The sequence below is a fragment of the Ranitomeya imitator genome, chromosome 6, assembly GCF_032444005.1.
Source record: "Ranitomeya imitator isolate aRanImi1 chromosome 6, aRanImi1.pri, whole genome shotgun sequence".
In the NCBI taxonomy this organism is placed as follows: Eukaryota; Metazoa; Chordata; class Amphibia; order Anura; family Dendrobatidae; genus Ranitomeya; species Ranitomeya imitator.
In genome coordinates this window covers 536,233,481-536,253,874 of record NC_091287.1, presented here as the reverse complement: position 1 = coordinate 536,253,874, position 20,394 = coordinate 536,233,481, and the positions used below count along the sequence as shown (strand labels likewise).

At 47.0% G+C, this 20,394-nt stretch overlaps 2 protein-coding genes across 3 annotated transcripts in view; both read left to right on the top strand.

Annotated features, from left to right (window-relative positions):
- ADCY8 (adenylate cyclase 8) overlaps positions 1-1,718 on the top strand; it is a 376,530-nt gene extending 374,812 nt beyond the window's left edge. For both annotated transcript variants that reach the window (XM_069731929.1, XM_069731928.1), the window contains one exon: positions 1,139-1,718. In XM_069731929.1, the coding sequence (XP_069588030.1) occupies positions 1,139-1,626 (488 nt within the window). In that variant the 3' untranslated portion in view covers positions 1,627-1,718. The remainder of the gene's footprint in view (positions 1-1,138) is intronic.
- Positions 1,719-4,190: 2,472 nt separating this feature from the next.
- LOC138643458 (mucin-2-like) lies at positions 4,191-8,366 on the top strand. Its single transcript, XM_069732364.1, has 5 exons — positions 4,191-4,269; positions 4,352-4,364; positions 4,450-4,486; positions 4,568-6,392; positions 7,606-8,366. The coding sequence occupies exons 1-5, from the start codon at positions 4,191-4,193 to the stop codon at positions 8,364-8,366; spliced, it is 2,715 nt and encodes a 904-aa protein (XP_069588465.1).
- Positions 8,367-20,394: the final 12,028 nt, after the last annotated feature.

Here is a 20,394-nt window from a genome sequence, read left to right as displayed (position 1 = left end):
CCAACAGTGTGTGACAACCGTGTGAAGACTTACAGAAAACGTTTGACCTCTGTCATTGCCAACAAAGGATATATTACAAAGTATTGAGATGAACTTTTGTTAATGACCAAATACTTATTTTCCATTATAATTTGCACAATAAATCTTGCCAAATCAGACAAGGTGATTTTCTGGATTTGTTTTCTCATTTTGACTCTGATAGTTGTGGTCTACCTATGATGTCAATTACAGGCCTCTCTCAGCTTTTTAAGTGGGAGAACTTGCACAATTGGTGGCTGACTAAATACTTTTTTCCCCACTGTAGAAGATAGATAGATAGATAATGGATAGATAATAAATAGATGATAGATAGATAATAGATAGATAATAGATAAATAGATACATTTAAAAAAAAACTAAGAAAGTGGGTAGCACTCCCTCGCTTGTGTCACCTGCATCTAAAAAACATCTCCAGAATCCGACCTTTTCTCACCTTTGAAACTGAATAAACTCTTACTGTTGCTCTTATTCCTTCTCATCTGGACTATTGCAACTCTCTACTGATTGATTTCCCTCTTATTAAACTCTCCTCTCCAAACCGTCTGAATGCAGCAGCCAGGATTATCTTTCTGACCAGCCGCTACACCGACGCCTCCACCCTGTGCCAGTCATTGCACAGGTTACCCATCTGCTACAGAATACAACATAAACTCATTGCTCTCACCCACAAAGTTCTCCACAGTTCTGCACTACCCTACATCTCCTCCTTCACCCTACCCATGCCCTCCATTCTGCAATCCTCCATAATCCGAACCTCCGACTTCTGTCTTCAGGACTTCTCTCGTGCTTCACCAGTTTTCTAGAAGCTTGTGAGCAGGGCCCTCATTCCTCTTGTAACTGTTAAAATATGCGGTACTTTGTAATCAGAGCTGTGGAGTCGATGTCCATTTTGGAGGAGTTGGTATAAAATGGACCGACTCTGACTCCTAAAACATAATAAATTGGGTACAATAGTTCAGTGGAGTAATTTTTTTTATAAGAATTTGTGAAAGTTATGAAATGTCCTATAAATGTCTGTTCTGCTTTAATAAAGTCACTTTGCTATTCTAGCCTGTCATATCCGCCACGTTACAGCTGATTTCTGTCATTTCTCTCCCAGGTATCAGTCACGGCTCAGTTGTTGCCGGAGTCATTGGGGCTAAGAAACCTCAATATGATATTTGGGGGAAAACTGTCAACCTGGCGAGTCGAATGGACAGCACGGGAGTGAGCGGCAGAATCCAAGTGCCTGAGGAGACCTACCATGTCCTGAAGGATCGCGGCTTTGCATTTGAGTATCGCGGAGAGATTTACGTGAAAGGCATAAGCGAGCAGGAAGGAAAAATCAAAACCTATTTTCTTCTAGGAAGAGTGCAGCCAAATCCATTAATATCACAGCCAAAAATAATCACTGGACAATATTCACTAGCAGCTGTCGTACTAGGACTCGTGCAGTCCCTAAACCGACAAAAACAGAAGCAAATCCTCAACGAAAACAACAACTCCGCCATCATGAAAGGACATTACAACAGGCGGACATTACTAGCATCAAGCGGATCGGAGGTCGTAACGCAAACAGAGGGAGTCGACAAGCCGGAATTGCCATAAAATACACTTTTGTTTTGTTCTTTTGAGTTCATTTTTTGTATTTCTTTTATATATAAATTCACAAATAAAAAAACTTATAATTTTTTTACAAAGTGACTTAACATCCTATCTTCACTAGAAATTATTTTTTTTATTAATGTTGTGCTGATTTTGTCAGAGGCAGTGACCTGTTCGCTAGTGACTAGGATAGTGAGGACAACAGTGAATATGACATATAGAAGTATTATGAAATAGGCAGTGATGGATGGCTTTGTAGGCAATTATATCATTAAAATTATCACAGGATAGGAGGGGGCTGTTGATTTTGTTGCAGGAAGTGACCTATCCGCTTGTGATTATGTTACTGAGGACATAGGTAAATATGACATGGAGAAGTACCATGAAATGGGCGGTGATGAATGGCTTTGTAGCCAATTATATTATTAAAATTATCACAGCCTAGGAGGGTGCTGTTGATTTTGTTGGAGGCAGTGACCTGTCCCCTCGTGATTAGGGTACTGAGGACATAGGTAAATATGACATGGAGAAGTACCATGAAATGGGCGGTGATGAATGGCTTTGTAGCCAATTATATTATTAAAATTATCACAGCAGAGGAGGGTGCTGTTGATTTTGTTGGAGGCAGTGACCTGTCCGCTTGTGATTATGGTACTGAGGACATAGGTAAATATGACATGGAGAAGTACCATGAAATGGGCGGTGATGAATGGCTTTGTAGCCAATTATATTATTAAAATTATCACAGCCTAGGAGGGTGCTGTTGATTTTGTTGGAGGCAGTGACCTGTCCCCTCGTGATTAGGGTACTGAGGGAGGACATAGGTAAATATGGCATGGAGAAGTACCATGAAATGGTCAGGAATAGATGACTTTGTATCCAATCTTATCATCAAAATTATCACAGCAGAGGAAGGTGCTGCTGATTTTGTTGGAGGCAGTGACTGTCCACTCATGACTATAATAGTGACAACAGAGGTGAATGACATAGTAACATAGTAACATAGTCAGTAAGGCCGAAAAAAGACATTTGTCCATCCAGTTCAGCCTATATTCCATCATAATAAATCCCCAGATCTACGTCCTTCTACAGAACCTAATTGTATGATACAATATTGTTCTGCTCCAGGAAGACATCCAGGCCTCTCTTGAACCCCTCGACTGAGTTCGCCATCACCACCTCCTCAGGCAAGCAATTCCAGATTCTCACTGCCCTAACAGTAAAGAATCCTCTTCTATGTTGGTGGAAAAACCTTCTCTCCTCCAGACGCAAAGAATGCCCCCTTGTGCCCGTCACCTTCCTTGGTATAAACAGATCCTCAGCGAGATATTTGTATTGTCCCCTTATATACTTATACATGGTTATTAGATCGCCATGAAGAAGTATTGTGAAATGGGTAGGGATAGATGACTTTCTAGCTAATATTATCATCAAAATTATTACAGCAGAGGAAGGTGCTGCTGATTTTGTTGGACGCAGTGACTGTCCACTCATGACTATACTAGTGATAACATAGATGAACTGAATGTGACATGAAGAAGAGTCGTGAAGTGGCAGGGATAGATGACTTTGTAACCAATCGTATTATGGGAATTATCACAGCAGCAGGTGACATGGTGCAGTATCATAAAATGGGTGTGGATAGAACACTATGCAGCTAATCTTACAATGGTAATGATCTCAGCAGAGGAGCGTGCTGCTGATTTTGTTGGAGGCAGTGACCTGTCCATCCATGTGACTATGATAGCAAGGACGCAGCTGAACAGTCGGTATCACAAACTGGGAAGGAACAGAACACTTCGTTCATTTAGCTACTGTAGTGAGGACAGGGTGGCATAGGACAGGGATAGTTTTATTTAATAGGAGGGGATGCCATGGGAAATATCACAGCAGAAGTGTGTGTTGATTTTGTTGGAGGCAGTGACATGTCCATTTATAAACTGGGCTGTATGGGAGAGGGGCAGTATAATTTCAAGAACAATGGGACTGAACACAGTGTACACAGCCATTTCATGGGATTGACAACAGCAGAGTACTGTGCAAATGTTGCTGAAACCAGTGACCTGCTTACTCATGTGAGTATGGTAATTTATTTTATCAAAAGGTGATATCATGGGAAATATTGCAGCAGAAGAGTGTGCTGATTTTGATGAAGACAGTGACATGTTTACTTATGTTATTATGAGTAGGGCTGCACTAGACATGGCAATATCAGGAAATGCGGAAGGACAAGAAATAATGTACACCCTCATTTCATAGGATTGATGAAATCAGACGATTGTGTTTATTTTGTTGGAGCCAGTGACCTGACCACACATCTGACTAGAGTAGTGAGAACAGTGCTTCATATGACAAGAACAGGGTGTGTTATAATGGGAGTGAACAGAGCACTGTGTGCTTAGTTATATCATAGGGAGGATGACAGCAGAGGATTGTGCTGGTTTTGTCAGTCAGTGACCTGTTCATGTATGTGACTATAATAGTGAGAACAGAACTGCATGGGACATAGAAAACACATGAAATAGTTGGAGATAGAATACTATGCAACTAATCTTATTATGGGAATGATGATCACAGTAGAAGTAGAGTGTGCTGACTTTTTGGCAGACAGTAAGCTGCCCAATCACGAGAACTGTGAGAAGAGAGGTAAGTGTGATAAGGACGATACAATGAAATAGGCTGTGTTAAGCTAACATTCGGCTAATAACTATCTCCAGTGCCCAAACAGAGGACAGGCAGAGGTAAGTGACTGTCTGGTGTGCTACCTCACATCATCCTGGAGGGAGGGGGTGCAATTTGAAAAAGAATATGTCTTTAATGTTACAGAACTTCCCTGGTGGCTCCGCTCATCCTTCAGCAACATGTAGTGTATGGTCGTCAGCAATGGACGATAGTCGCAACAGGGGCACAGGCAGACCAGTGATTCACTGACATCACTCACCAGACTGCCGGCGCCTCGACCATCACTGACATCACTCACCAGATTGCCGGCGCCCCGACCATCACTGACATCACTCACCAGAATGCCTGTGCCCCGACCATCACTGACATCACTCACCAGACTGCCTGCGCCCCGACTATCACTGACATCACTCACCAGACTGCCTGTGCCCCGACCATCACTGACATCACTCACCAGACTGCCTGCACCCCGACCATCACTGACATCACTCATTGGACTGCCTGCACCTCGACCATCACTGACATCACTCATCAAACTGCCTGCACCCCGACCATCACTGACATCACTCACCAGACTGCCTGCACCCCGACCATCACTGACATCAATCACCAGACTGCCTGCGCCCCGACCATCACTGACATCAATCACCAGACTGCCTGCGCCCCGACCATCACTGACATCACTCACCGGACTGCCTGCGCCCCGACCATAAGTGACATCACTCACCAGACTGCCTCTGCCTCGACCATCACTCACCAGACTGTCTGTGCCTCGACCATCACTGACATCACTCACCAGACTGCCTGCACCTCGACCATCACTGACATCACTCACCAGACTGCCTGTGCCCCGACCATCACTGACATCACTCACCAGACTGCCTGCACCTCGACCATCACTGACATCACTCACCAGACTGCCTGCGCCCCGACCATCACTGACATCACTCACCAGACTGCCTGCACCTCGACCATCACTGACATCACTCACCAGACTGCCTGCGCCCCAACCATCACTGACATCACTCACCAGACTGCCTGCACCTCGACCATCACTGACATCACTCACCAGACTGCCTGCGCCCCGACCATCACTGACATCACTCACCAGACTGCCTGCACCTCGACCATCACTGACATCACTCACCACACTGCCTGCGCCCCGACCATCACTGACATCACTCACCAGACTGCCTGCACCTCGATCATCACTGACATTACTCACCAGACTGCCTGCACCTCGACCATCACTGACATCACTCACCACACTGCCTGCGCCCGGACCATCACTGTCATCACTCACCAGACTGCCTGCACCTCGATCATCACTGACATCACTCACCAGACTGCCTGCACCTCGACCATCACTGACATCACTCACCACACTGCCTGTGCCCCGACCATCACTGACATCACTCACCAGACTGCCTGTGCCCCGACCATCACTGACATCACTCACCAGACTGCCTGTGCCCCGAACATCACTGACATCACTCACCAGACTGCCTGCGCCCCGACCATCACTGACATCACTCACCAGACTGCCTGCACCTCGACCATCACTGACATCACTTACCAGACTGCCTGCACCTCGGCCATCACTGACATCACTCACCAGACTGCCTGCACCTCGGCCATCACTGACATCACTCACCAGACTGCCTGCACCTCGACCATCACTGACATCACTCACCACACTGCCTGTGCCCCGACCATCACTGACATCACTCACCAGACTGCCTGCGCCCCGACCATCACTGACATCACTCACCAGACTGCCTGCACCTCGACCATCACTGACATCACTCACCAGACTGCCTGCACCTCGACCATCACTGACATCACTCACCACACTGCCTGCGCCCCGACCATCATTGACATCACTCACCAGACTGCCTGCGCCCCGACCATCACTGACATCACGCACCAGACTGCCTGCGCCCCGACCATGACTGACATCACTCACCAAAGAGAAGAGATGAACAGCGCTCCAAACGGGTGTTGCAGTATCAAAACGAAATCTTTATTAGTCCATGAAAGAGCAACGTTTCGACCAGTATCCTGGTCTTTGTCAAGCATACAACTAGGTACAATGTGTCGGCTTAAATGGTGTGGATACCACGCAAGGCACCAATCACCAACCAGCCATTAATTACATATATAAACACAGTAAAAAACATCAATCAGACAACATAAAAAAGCGTTAAAAAGGATCCACATAATGTCTGCAGTATATAGAAAAGAAAATCAAATTCAACACATAAATAATGTAACCACACTGCAGTGTTTATATTCCGTCCAACCAATTAGGTTCCGGCATCATCATAACCATGGATACGGAGGCCCAATAAGAAGGTCATAGCACCAATCCTCTTAGCCAATCCGGATCCTTATTGTGGATAGCGCCAAAAATCCAGCCAGCCTATCCAATTTCCTCTTGTTCCTGGTAAAGATCTAAGTAGCAAATCAAATAACCACTTACAAATGCGCAGCAAGATCGCATCATAATCCGGCGCCCTCCCCCAGAGGGTCACATGACCGCAAAACATTCAGGGATACCACGTCATATGTGGCTGCGCACCATGGCAGCAGCCGGCCCCTCACGCGAGCTCATGGAAAGGATCCGCCCCGCCACCACGTGACCATATGTCATCCCTGCGAGAGAGGAACCGCGGCCGTGCGCACGCGCAGCACCGCCGGAACCCGCAGCATCGCAAACGCGATACATGCATATCCAACGACGCTGCGAGCGCCACACCCCGGACTCCACCCACAACAAGGAGACACAGGCACGCCGCCGCTGGGACATCCCAACCATAACGTCACAGAGAGGGCAGGCTAGACACCAGTGCGCAAACGCCCAGTGTACCTATGGGTCTATGTGACCACGGCCCACATAAGTTGCCATACAAACCAAGAGAGCATAAGCGGATTATTAAACCATATATACACAATATAGCTCGAGCATAATGTATAAGCAAGACCACAAAATACATATAGAATCACATAGTTATATTAACCGAGGACAAGAAAACATCGTTTAATCCTATGTATAATATAAAACCTTAAAAATAAACACCGTAAAAACAAAATACCGATGAAGTTGCCAAAATTGCGGGGAGGAAGACTATTTAGGGATACAAACCTGTAAATTAAAATCTAAATTTAAACCCCCAGGTTGTAGGGTCCCCAATGAGTAAATCCACCTCATTTCTTTTTTTCTGAGTAATGATAATCTATCCCCTCCTCTCCTCAAAACTGGGACACTGTCTATCACTCTAAAGCGTAACTGATTAATAGAATGTGACATCACTCACCAGACTGCCTGTGCCCCGACCATCACTGACATCACTCACCAGAATGCCTGTGCCCCGACCATCACTGACATCACTCATCAGACTGCTTGCGCCTCAACCATCACTGACATCACTCACCAGACTGCCTGTGCCTCGACCATCACTGTCATCACTCACCACACTGCCTGCGCCCCGACCATCATTGACATCACTCACCAGACTGCCTGCGCCCCGACCATCACTGACATCACTCACCAGACTGCCTGCGCCCCGAACATCACTGACATCACTCACCAGACTGCCTGCACCCCGACCATCACTGACATCACTCACCAGACTGCCTGCGCCCCAACCATCACTTACATCACTCACCAGACTGCCTGTGCCCCGACCATGACTGACATCACTCACCAGACTGCCTGTGCCCCGACCATCACTGACATCACTCACCAGACTGCCTGTGCCCCGACTATCACTGACATCACTCATCAGACTGCTTGCGCCTCAACCATCACTGACATCACTCACCAGACTGCCTGTGCCTCGACCATCACTGACATCACTCACCAGACTGCCTGTGCCCCGACCATCACAGACATCACTCACCAGACTGCCTGCGCCTTGACCATCACTGACATCACTCACCAGATTGCCTGCGCCCCGACCATCACTGACATCACTCACCAGACTGCCTGCGCCTCGACCATCACTGACATCACTCACCAGACTGCCTGCGCCCCGACCATCACAGACATCACTCATTGAACTGCTTGTGCCTCGACCATCACTGACGTCACTCACCAGACTGCCTGCGCCTCGACCATCACTGACATCACTCACCAGACTGCTTGCAACTCGACCATCACTGACATCACTCATCGACCTGCCTGCGCCCTGACCATCACTGACATCACTCACCAGACTGCCTGTGCCTCGACCATCACTGACATCACTCACCAGACTGCCTGCAACTCGACCATCACTGACATCACTCATCGAACTGCCTGTGCCTCGACCATCACTGACATCACTCACCGAACAGCCTGTGCCTCGACCATCACTGACATCACTCACCAGACTGCCTGCAACTCGACCATCACTGACATCACTCATCGAACTGCCTGTGCCTCGACCATCACTGACATCACTCACCGAACAGCCTGTGCCTCGACCATCACTGACATCACTCACCAGACTGCCTGCACCTCGACCATCACTGACATCACTCACCAAACTGCCTGCGCCCCGACCATCACTGACATCACTCACCAGACTGCCTGCGCCTCGACCATCACTGACATCACTCACCGAACAGCCTGTGCCTCGACCATCACTGACATCACTCACCAGACTGCCTGCACCTCGACCATCACTGACATCACTCACCGAAAAGCCTGTGCCTCGACCATCACTGACATCACTCACCAGACTGCCTGCGCCTCGACCATCACTGACATCACTCACCAGACTGCCTGCGCCTCGACCATCACTGACATCACTCACCAGACTGCCTGCGCCTCGACCATCACTGACATCACTCACCAGACTGCCTGCGCCTCAACCATCACTGACATCACTCACCAGACTGCCTGCGCCTCGACCATCACTGACATCACTCACCAGACTGCCTGCGCCTCAACCATCACTGACATCACTCACCAGACTGCCTGCGCCTCGACCATCACTGACATCACTCACCAGACTGCCTGTGCCCCGACCATCACTGACATCACTCACCAGACTGCCTGCGCCTCAACCATCACTGACATCACTCACCAGACTGCCTGCGCCTCAACCATCACTGACATCACTCACCAGACTGCCTGCGCCTCGACCATCACTGACATCACTCACCAGACTGCCTGTGCCCCGACCATCACTGACAGCACATACTGAAATTATTGGTCCAAATCTTGTTTGCAGATCTCCAATCTCTTCCATTTGTGCTTTTTTATCAGTTTTTTCCGTACCCATGTTTCACAAACTTTTTGCAAATCCAAGTGTGTTATAGATGAATGCACAGACAGAGCCAAGTGAGTGATTTGTCACATAATCCCGTCACTCGTCCATCCCCAGATTCCGTTCACGTGCACGCTCAGGGTTGTCTTCATTCATTATTTGACGTCCGCCTCCTTCTTCATGGCTGACGCTTCTTCCTTGAACTTTCCTGTTTTTTCCGCAGACTCAGGGTTGAATAATTTTCAGAGCCAAATCGTTCATGCTGTGATTTTTTTTCGGTCCAAAGCAATAAATCAGACGTCTGCAGGGCCCTATAGAATAACATGGGGACGAGTGATTTTAAATCGGATTGCGCCCATCTGATTTATCCGCTGGTGTGAACGAGGCCTGATAGTGAGGACCTGCTCCAGGCATCACATGAGCGTTGGCTTGGCGGAGGGCAGGATTTACGCGGTCAGCCTTCTTACAGGCTGCCAAAACCTTATCACTCTGGAGGTAAACTGAGGATTTGGATCTGTGTCTGAGGAAAGTGGAGAATTTTGCATTTAGATAAAAAAAAAATGAAAAACAAAAGGTTGGAAATTCACTTTTTGTCTATTTGTTGCCTCCAGCGAGCAGCTGAATTACATGGCTACGACTGCTGCAATTCTCAGTTCTCAGTTGTTCTCACAAAACTCGGTGACTCATCGGTGCCGGCACAACACGTAATTCATCAAATATTTTGGTCGCTGCCATTTCTGCAAAACTATCCAATGTGTTTTTCGCCCTCTGGGCAAATGGAATTTGTTATGTTTTTCCATTGAATTTCCATGTAGTCTAATCCTATTACAGAATGACATCCGTGCAGTTCTCCCGCAGGAGTGCGGCCACTCACAAAATCTCATCACGCCTCACACTCGTGCGCTCTATGTCTGTATATGCCCCTGTGTTAAAAGGGTGGTCTTGTTAAAAAATAATTATACTTATTAATAATAATAATAATAACATACTTACATTTTCACAGATGCCACTATTTTCCAACCCTAGCTAAGCCAGCCCCCTTCTTTGTCTATGTCTCAGCTATTGGGGTTGGCTAACTGGCTTATTTATGTAGCTAAGCCAGCTCCCTTCTTTGTCTATGCCCCCGCCATAAGGGCTGGCCGACTGGCTTATTTCAGGAGCTAAGCCAGTGCCCTTCTCTGTCTATGCCCCCGGAATGAGAACCAGCTGACTCGCTTATTTCAGTAACTAAGCCAGCCCCCTTCTCTGTTTATGCCTCCACTATTGGAGTTTCTCTGACTGACTTATTTCAGTAGATAAGCCAGAACTCTTCTCTGTCTATGCCTCCACCATGAGGCCTGGGCCATGAGGGCTGGCTGACTGGCTTATTTACATTTACTATTATAGGCCAGTAAGCTTTACCTCTACTGTGGGTAAAATCCTGGAGGGCATTCTAAGGGATGCTATACTGGAGTATCTGAAGAGTAATAACCTCATGACCCAGTATCAGCACGGCTTTACTAGGGACCGTTCATGTCAGACTAATTTGATCAGCTTCTATGAAGAGGTAAGTTCCGGACTGGACCAAGGGAACCCAGTGGACGTAGTGTATATGGACTTTTGAAAAGCTTTTGATACGGTGCCACACAAAAGGTTGATACATAAAATGAGAATAATGGGGATAGGGGAAAATATGTGTAAGTGGGTTGAGAGCTGGCTCAGGGATAGGAAACAAAGGGTGGTTATTAATGGAGCACACTCGGACTGGGTAGCGGTTAGCATTTGGGTACCACAGGGGTCAGTATTGGGCCCTCTTCTTTTTAACATATTTATTAATGACCTTGTAGGGGGCATTCAGAGTGGAATTTCAATATTTGCAGATGACACTAAACTCTGCAGGGTAATTAATACAGAGGAGGACAATTTTATATTACAGGATGATTTATGTAAACTAGAAGCTTGGGCTGATAAATGGCAAATGAGCTTTAATGGGGATAAATGTAAGGTCATGCACTTGGGTAGAAGTAATGAGATGTATAATTATGTGCTTAATTCTAAAACTCTGGGCAAAACCGTCAATGAAAAAGACCTGGGTGTATGGGTGGATGACAAACTCATGTTCAGTGGCCAGTGTCAGGCAGCTGCTACAAAGGCAAATAAAATAATGGGATGCATTAAAAGAGTCATAGATGCTCATGAGGAGAACATAATTTTACCTCTATACAAGTCACTAGTTCGACCACACTTAGAATACTGTGCACAGTTCTGGTCTCCGGTGTATAAGAAAGACATAGCTGAACTGGAGCGGGTGCAGAGAAGAGCGACCGAGGTTATTAGAGGACTGGGGGGTCTGCAATACCAAGATAGGTTATTACACTTGGGGCTATTTAGTTTGAAAAAACGAAGGCTAAGGGGAGATCTTATTTTAATGTATAAATATATGAGGGAACAGTACAAAGACCTTTCTGATGATCTTTTTAATCATAGACCTGAGACAGGGACAAGGGGGCATCCTCTACGTCTGGAGGAAAGAAGGGTTAAGCATAATAACAGACGCGGGTTCTTTACTGTAAGAGCAGTGAGACTATGGAACTCTCTGCCATATGATGTTGTAATAAGTGATTCATTACTTAAATTTAATAGGGGACTGGATACCTTTCTGGAAAAGTATAATGTTACAGGGTATATACACTAGATGCCTTGATAGGGCGTTGATCCTGGGAACTAGTCTGATTGCCGTATGTGGAGTCGGGAAGGAATTTTTTTCCCCAATGTGGAGCTTACACTTTGCCACATGGGTTTTTTTGCCTTCCTCTGGATCAACATGTTAGGGCATGTTAGGTTAGGCTATGGGTTGAACTAGATGGACTTAAAGTCTTCCTTCAACCTTAATAACTATGTAACTGTTATTTCAGTAGCTAAGCCAGCCCCCTTCTCTGTCTATGCCTCCGCCATGGGGGCTGGCTGACTGGCTTATTTCAGTAGCTAAGCCATCCCCCTTCTCTTTCTATGCCTCCACCATGGGAGCTGGCTGATTGGCTTATTTCAGTAGCTAAGCCATCCCCCTTCTCTTTCTATGCCCCTGACATGAGGGCCGGCTGACTCACTTATTTCAGTATCTAAGCCAGCCCTCTTCTCTGTCTATGTCTCTTTCTATGCCTCCACCATGGGGGCTGGCTGACTGGCTTATTTCAGCTAAGCCAAACCCCTTCTCTTTCTATGCCCCCTGTTGTGAATTCTGTTATCGAACTCCCTCCTGTGGTCATGAATGGTACTTCGGCGAGTTCTGTCCATGGACTCCCTCTGGTGGCTGTGAGTGGAGCTGCTGCTTCTGAGGTTCCTTCCACAGGTGACGTAGGTTATTCTTTGGCTGGCGACTCTATTTAACTCCACTGAGATCGTTACTCCATGCCAGCTGTCAATGTTCTTTGTTGTGAATTCTGTGGCCAAGCTCCCTCCTGTGGTCGAGAGTGGTACTTCGGCTGGTTCTGTCTATGAGCTTCCTTTGGTGGATGAGAGTGGTACTGCGGCTTCTGAGTTTCCTTCCTCAGGTGATGAGGTTAAGTCGTTAGGTGCTGCTCTATTTAACTCCACCTGGTGCTTTGATCCTGGCCTCCAGTCAATGTTCTAGTATTGGTCTTGCTTCCTCCTGGATCGTTCCTGTGGCCTGTCTATCCTGCATAAGCTAAGTTGTGCTTGTGTTATTTTTGTTTGCTATTTTTTCTGTCCAGCTTGCTATATTGGTTTTTCTTGCTTGCTGGAAGCTCTGAGACGCAGAGGGAGCACCTCCATACCGTTAGTCGGTACGGAGGGTCTTTTTGCCCCTCTGCGTGGTTGTTTGTAGGTTTTTGTGTTGACCGCAAAGCTATCTTTCCTATCCTCGGTCTATTCAGTAAGTCGGGCCTCACTTTGCTAAATCTATTTCATCTCTGTGTTTGTATTTTCATCTTACTCACAGTCATTATATGTGGGGGGCTGCCTTTTCCTTTGGGGAATTTCTCTGAGGCAAGGTAGGCTTATTTTTCTATCTTCAGGGCTAGTTAGTTTCTCAGGCTGTGCCGAGTTGCATAGGGAGCATTAGGCGCAATCCACGGCTACCTCTAGTGTGGTGTGTTAGGATTAGGGATTGCGGTCAGCAGAGTTCCCACGTCTCAGAGCTCGTCCTTTGTTTTTGGTAATTGTCAGGTCACTTTGTGTGCTCTGAACTTCAATGTCCATTGTGGTTCTGAATTACCTGTTCATAACAGTACTGGAGGCCCAAAGTACTAATGCTTCTCAATAGAGGGAAAAGGGAAGTTCTGAGACCATTTTTTTTTCTTTGCACTGTGTTCTGTCTTTCTTTTCCCCTTTACATCAGGGTGGTTCAGAACACAGGTGTGGACATGGACATTCAAGGTCTGTTCTCTTTGATGGATAATCTCACTATAAATGTACAGAATATTCAAGATTTAGTGGTTCAGAATCCTATGTTAGAACCTAAAATTCCTATTCCTGAGTTATTTTCTGGAGATAGAGCTAAGTTTTTGAATTTTAAAAATAATTGTAAACTATTTCTGGCTTTGAAACCCCGCTCCTCTGGTGATCCAGTTCAACAAGTTAAGATCATTATTTCTTTATTACGTGGCGACCCTCAAGACTGGGCATTTTCCCTTGCGCCAGGAGATCCTGCATTATGTAATATTGATGCGTTTTTTCTGGCGCTCCGATTGCTGTACGACGAACCTAATTCAGTGGATCAGGCAGAGAAAAATTTGCTGGCTCTGTGTCAGGGTCAGGATGAGATAGAGATTTATTGTCAGAAGTTTAGAAAGTGGTCCGTGCTCACTCAATGGAATGAATGTGCGCTGGCAGCTATTTTCAGAAAGGGTCTCTCTGAAGCCCTTAAGGATGTCATGGTGGGATTTCCTATGCCTGCTAGTCTGAATGAGTCTATTTCTTTGGCCATTCAGATCGGTCGACGCTTGCGCGAGCGTAAATCTGTGCACCATTTGGCGGTATTATCTGAGCATGAACCTGAGCCTATGCAGTGCGATAGGACTTTGACCAGAGCTGAAAGGCAAGAACACAGACGTCAGAATGGGCTGTGTTTCTACTGTGGTGATTCCACTCATGCTATCTCCGATTGTCCTAAGCGCACTGTGCGGTTCGCTAGGTCTGCCACCATTGGTACGGTACAGTCGAAATTTCTTTTGTCCGTTACTTTGAACTGCTCTTTGTCTTCCTATTCTGTCATGGCATTTGTGGATTCAGGCGCTGCCCTGAATTTGATGGACTTGGAGTTTGCTAGGCGCTGTGGGTTTGTCTTGGAGCCCTTGCAGTGTCCTATTCCATTGAGAGGAATTGATGCTACGCCTTTGGCCAAGAATAAGCCTCAGTATTGGACCCAGCTGACCATGTGCATGGTTCCTGCGCACCAGGAGGATATTCGCTTTCTGGTGTTGCATAATCTGCATGATGTGGTCGTGTTGGAGTTGCCATGGCTACAAGTCCATAACCCAGTATTAGATTGGAAATCAATGTCTGTGTCCAGCTGGGGTTGTCAGGGGGTACATGGTGATGTTCCATTTCTGTCTATCTCATCATCCACCCCTTCTGAGGTCCCAGAGTTCTTGTCTGATTACCGGGATGTATTCGATGAGCCCAAGTCCAATGCCCTACCTCCGCATAGGGATTGTGATTGTGCTATCGATTTGATTCCTGGTAGTAAGTTTCCTAAGGGTCGACTGTTTAATTTATCTGTACCTGAGCACGCCGCTATGCGAAGTTACATGAAGGAGTCTTTGGAGAAGGGTCATATTCGCCCGTCATCGTCGCCATTGGGAGCGGGGTTCTTTTTTGTGGCCAAGAAGGATGGTTCGCTGAGACCTTGTATTGATTTCCGCCTTCTAAATAAAATTATGGTCAAATTTCAGTACCCCTTGCCGCTGCTGTCTGATTTGTTTGCTCGGATTAAGGGGGCTAGTTGGTTCACCAAGATAGATCTTCGTGGTGCGTATAATCTTGTCCGTATTAAACGGGGCGATGAATGGAAAACAGCATTTAATACGCCCGAAGGCCATTTTGAGTACCTGGTTATGCCATTCAGACTTTCTAATGCTCCATCTGTGTTTCAGTCCTTTATGCATGACATCTTCCGAGAGTACCTGGATAAATTCCTGATTGTATACTTGGATGATATTTTGGTCTTCTCGGATGATTGGGAGTCTCATGTGAAGCAGGTCAGAATGGTGTTCCAGGTCCTGCGTGCTAATTCTTTGTTTGTGAAGGGGTCAAAGTGTCTTTTTGGTGTTCATAAGATTTCATTTTTGGGTTTCATTTTTTCTCCTTCTACTATCGAGATGGACCCTGTTAAAGTTCAGGCCATTTATGATTGGACTCAGCCAACATCTCTGAAGAGTCTGCAGAAGTTCCTGGGCTTTGCTAATTTTTATCGTCGCTTCATCGCTAATTTTTCTAGCATTGCTAAACCGTTGACTGATTTAACCAAGAAGGGTGCTGATGTGGTCAATTGGTCTTCTGCTGCTGTGGAAGCTTTTCAGGAGTTGAAGCGTCGTTTTTCTTTTGCCCCTGTGTTGTGCCAACCAGATGTTTCGCTTCCGTTCCAGGTCGAGGTTGATGCTTCTGAAATTGGAGCAGGGGCTGTTTTGTCGCAGAGAAGTTCTGATTGCTCGGTGATGAAACCATGCGCCTTCTTTTCCAGGAAATTTTCGCCTGCTGAGCGAAATTATGATGTTGGCAATCGAGAGTTGCTAGCCATGAAGTGGGCATTCGAGGAGTGGCGTCATTGGCTTGAAGGAGCTAAGCATCGCGTGGTGGTCTTGACTGATCACAAAAACTTGACTTATCTCGAGTCTGCCAAACGGTTGAATCCTAGACAGGCTCGTTGGTCGCTGTTTTTCTCCCGTTTTGACTTTGTGGTTTCGTACCTTCCGGGCTCTAAAAATGTGAAGGCAGATGCCCTGTCTAGGAGTTTTGGGCCCGATTCTCCGGGTTTGTCTGAGCCGGCGGGTATTCTCAAAGAGGGGGTAATTTTTTCTGCCATCTCCCCTGATTTGCGGCGGGTGCTGCAAAAATTTCAGGCTAATAGACCTGACCGTTGCCCAGCGGAGAAACTGTTTGTCCCTGATAGCTTTTGCCCTTGCCAGTCCCGAAGAGGCCCTGGACACATATCTCTATGGATTTTATTTCGGATCTCCCCGTCTCTCAAAGAATGTCGGTCATTTGGGTGGTTTGTGATCGCTTCTCTAAGATGGTCCATTTGGTGCCCTTGTCTAAATTGCCTTCCTTCTCTGATTTGGTGCCAATGTTTTTCCAGCATGTGGTTCGTTTACATGGCATTCCAGAGAACATCGTTTCTGACAGAGGTTCCCAGTTTGTTTCGAGGTTTTGGCGAGCCTTTTGTGCTAGGATGGGCATTGATTTGTCTTTTTCCTCAGCTTTCCATCCTCAGACAAATGGCCAGACTGAACGAACCAATCAGACCTTGGAAACATATCTGAGATGTTTTGTTTCTGCTGATCAGGATGATTGGGTGTCCTTTTTGCCTTTAGCCGAGTTTGCCCTTAATAATCGGGCCAGCTCGGCTACTTTGGTTTCGCCGTTTTTCTGCAATTCTGGGTTCCACCCTCGTTTCTCTTCAGGGCAGGTTGAGTCTTCGGACTGTCCTGGTGTGGATACTGTGGTGGATAGGTTGCAGCAGATTTGGACTCATGTAGTGGACAATTTGACTTTGTCCCAGGAGAAGGCTCAACGTTTTGCTAATCGCAGGCGCTGTGTGGGTCCCCGACTTCGTGTTGGGGATTTGGTTTGGTTGTCATCTCATTATATTCCTATGAAGGTTTCCTCTCCTAAATTTAAGCCTCGTTTCATTGGTCCATATAGGATTTCTGAGGTTCTTAATCCTGTGTCTTTTCGTTTAACTCTTCCGGCTTCTTTTTCCATCCATAACGTGTTCCATAGGTCATTGTTGCGGAGATATGTGGCACCTGTGGTTCCATCTATTGATCCTCCTGCTCCAGTTTTGGTTGAAGGGGAATTGGAGTATATAGTGGAGAAGATTTTGGATCTCGTGTTTCGAGACGGAAACTCCAGTATCTGGTTAAGTGGAAAGGTTATGGTCAGGAAGATAATTCCTGGGTCTTTGCCTCTGATGTCCATGCTGCCGATCTGGTTCGTGCCTTTCATGTGGCTCATCCTGGTCGGCCTGGGGGCTCTGGTGAGGGTTCGGTGACCCCTCCTCAAGGGGGGGGTACTGTTGTGAATTCTGTGGCCAAGCTCCCTCCTGTGGTCGAGAGTGGTACTTTGGCTGGTTCTGTCTATGAGTTTCCTTTGGTGGATGAGAGTGGTACTGCGGCTTCTGAGTTTCCTTCCTCAGGTGGTGAGGTTAAGTCGTTAGGTGCTGCTCTATTTAACTCCACCTGGTGCTTTGATCCTGGCCTCCAGTCAATGTTCTAGTATTGGTCTTGCTTCCTCCTGGATCGTTCCTGTGGCCTGTCTATCCTGCATAAGCTAAGTTTTGCTTGTGTTATTTTTGTTTGCTATTTTTTCTGTCTAGCTTGCTATATTGGTTTTTCTTGCTTGCTGGAAGCTCTGAGACGCAGAGGGAGCACCTCCGTACCGTTAGTGGGTACGGAGGGTCTTTTTGCCCCTCTGCGTGGTTGTTTGTAGGTTTTTGTGTTGACCGCAAAGCTATCTTTCCTATCCTCGGTCTATTCAGTAAGTCGGGCCTCACTTTGCTAAATCTATTTCATCTCTGTGTTTGTATTTTCATCTTACTCACAGTCATTATATGTGGGGGACTGTCTTTTCCTTTGGGGAATTTCTCTGAGGCAAGGTAGGCTTATTTTTCTATCTTCAGGGCTAGTTAGTTTCTCAGGCTGTGCCGAGTTGCATAGGGAGCGTTAGGCGCAATCCACGGCTACCTCTAGTGTGGTGTGTTAGGATTAGGGATTGCAGTCAGCAGAGTTCCCACATCTCAGAGCTCGTCCTTTGTTTTTGGTAATTGTCAGGTCACTTTGTGTGCTCTGAACTTCAATATCCATTGTGGTTCTGAATTACCTGTTCATAACAGTTCTTGTACTGGTTCAGTTCGCTTTTGGATCTTTCTGGTGACCTGTCTCCTCCAGCAGAAGCTAAGTCCCTGCTAGTTAAATTATTTGTTCATTGTTTCCTTGTCCAGCTGGCTTTTATGATTTTTCCTTGCTAGCTGGAAGCTCTGGGATGCAGAGTGGCACCTCCGCACCGTGAGTCGGTGCGGAGGTCTTTTTGCACACTCTGCGTGGTCTTTTTGTAGTTTTTTGTGCTGACTGCAAAGATACCTTTCCTATCCTCAGTCTGTTTAGTAAGTTGGGCCTCTCTTTGCTGAAACCTGTTTCATTTCTGTGTTTGTGACTTTCATCTTAACTCACAGTCAATATATGTGGGGGGCTGCCTTTTCCTTTGGGGAATTTCTCTGAGGCAAGGTAGGCTTTATTTTCTATCTTTAGGGCTAGTTAGCTCTTAGGCTGTGAAGAGGCGTCTAGGTCGTGTTAGGTACGCTCCACGGCTATTTCTAGTTGTGTGATAGGATTAGGGGTTGCGGTCAGCAGAGCTCCCACTTCCCAGAGCTTGTCCTGTGTGAGTTTAACCATCAGGTCGTTCCGGGTGCTCCTAACCACCAGGTCCATAACAGCCCCCGACATGTGGGCCGGCTGACTCACTTATTTCAGTATCTAAGCCAGCCCTCTTCTCTGTCTATGCCTCCGCCATGGGGGCTGGCTGACTGGCTTATTTCAGTAGCTAAGCCATCCCCCTTCTCTTTCTATGCCTCCGCCATGGGAGCTGGCTGATTGGCTTATTTCAGTAGCTAAGCCATCCCCCTTCTCTTTCTATGCCCCCGACATGAGGGCCAGCTGACTCACTTATTTCAGTATCTAAGCCAGCCCTCTTCTCTGTCTATGCCTCCGCCATGGGGGATGGCTGACTGGCTTATTTCAGTAGCTAAGCCATCCCCCTTCTCTATCTATGCCTCCACCATTAAGGTTAGCTCAGCTATTGGAATGTTGACAGAGGAAACACAAACTAGGAGTGGAGCTGCTGAAGCCCAGAAATATCCAAAGGTAGAGGAAGCAGCTGTAATAACCACCTCTGTCAGTGCATTGGCTGTGACAGAGAAGGGGGCTGGCTTTGTATTGAAATAAGTCAGACAGTCCCCTTTGCACACTTCTCTGAACATGAGCCAATGCGGGAAACTGCTTTGTTCCGAACACAGAATGGGGAGTGAAGCTGCCGGAACCTTGGATTTAGCGGAAGCTTCATGATGGAAGGGACTGATCTATTCGAACTCTTTTAGGGCAGTCTCAAACGTCCAGATATTTCCGGTACCGGAAAAATCGGTACCGGAATTATTCGTGTCCGTGTGCCGGTGCGTTTCTGTGGCACATCAGTGTGGCACACGTGTGCCGCCTGTGAGCCCACTGGGTACCACACGCACCGTGCCGGAGACAGCGCTTGTCCCCGGCATCGTGCTGAAGCCCCATTAATATCTTCTGGGGTGGTAGGGGGGTGGGGACCTGGATATTGATTTTACACACTAATATTCATATCTTCTCTACCGCAAACGCTGCTGCAGGGAAGATATGAATCGCGGCTTCAGCACCAGTGGGGGGGACAGCGCTTAATGTAGCGCTGTCTCCTGCACGGCACACGGACTGCACACGGACAACGTCCGTGTGCGGTACGTGTTTTACACGGACCCATTGAATTTAATGGGTCCGTGTAATCCGTGCGCTCCCACGAACACTGACATGTCTCCGTGTTTGGCACACAGAGACACGGTCCGCAATAAATCAATGACATCTGAAAAGATGCATTGATT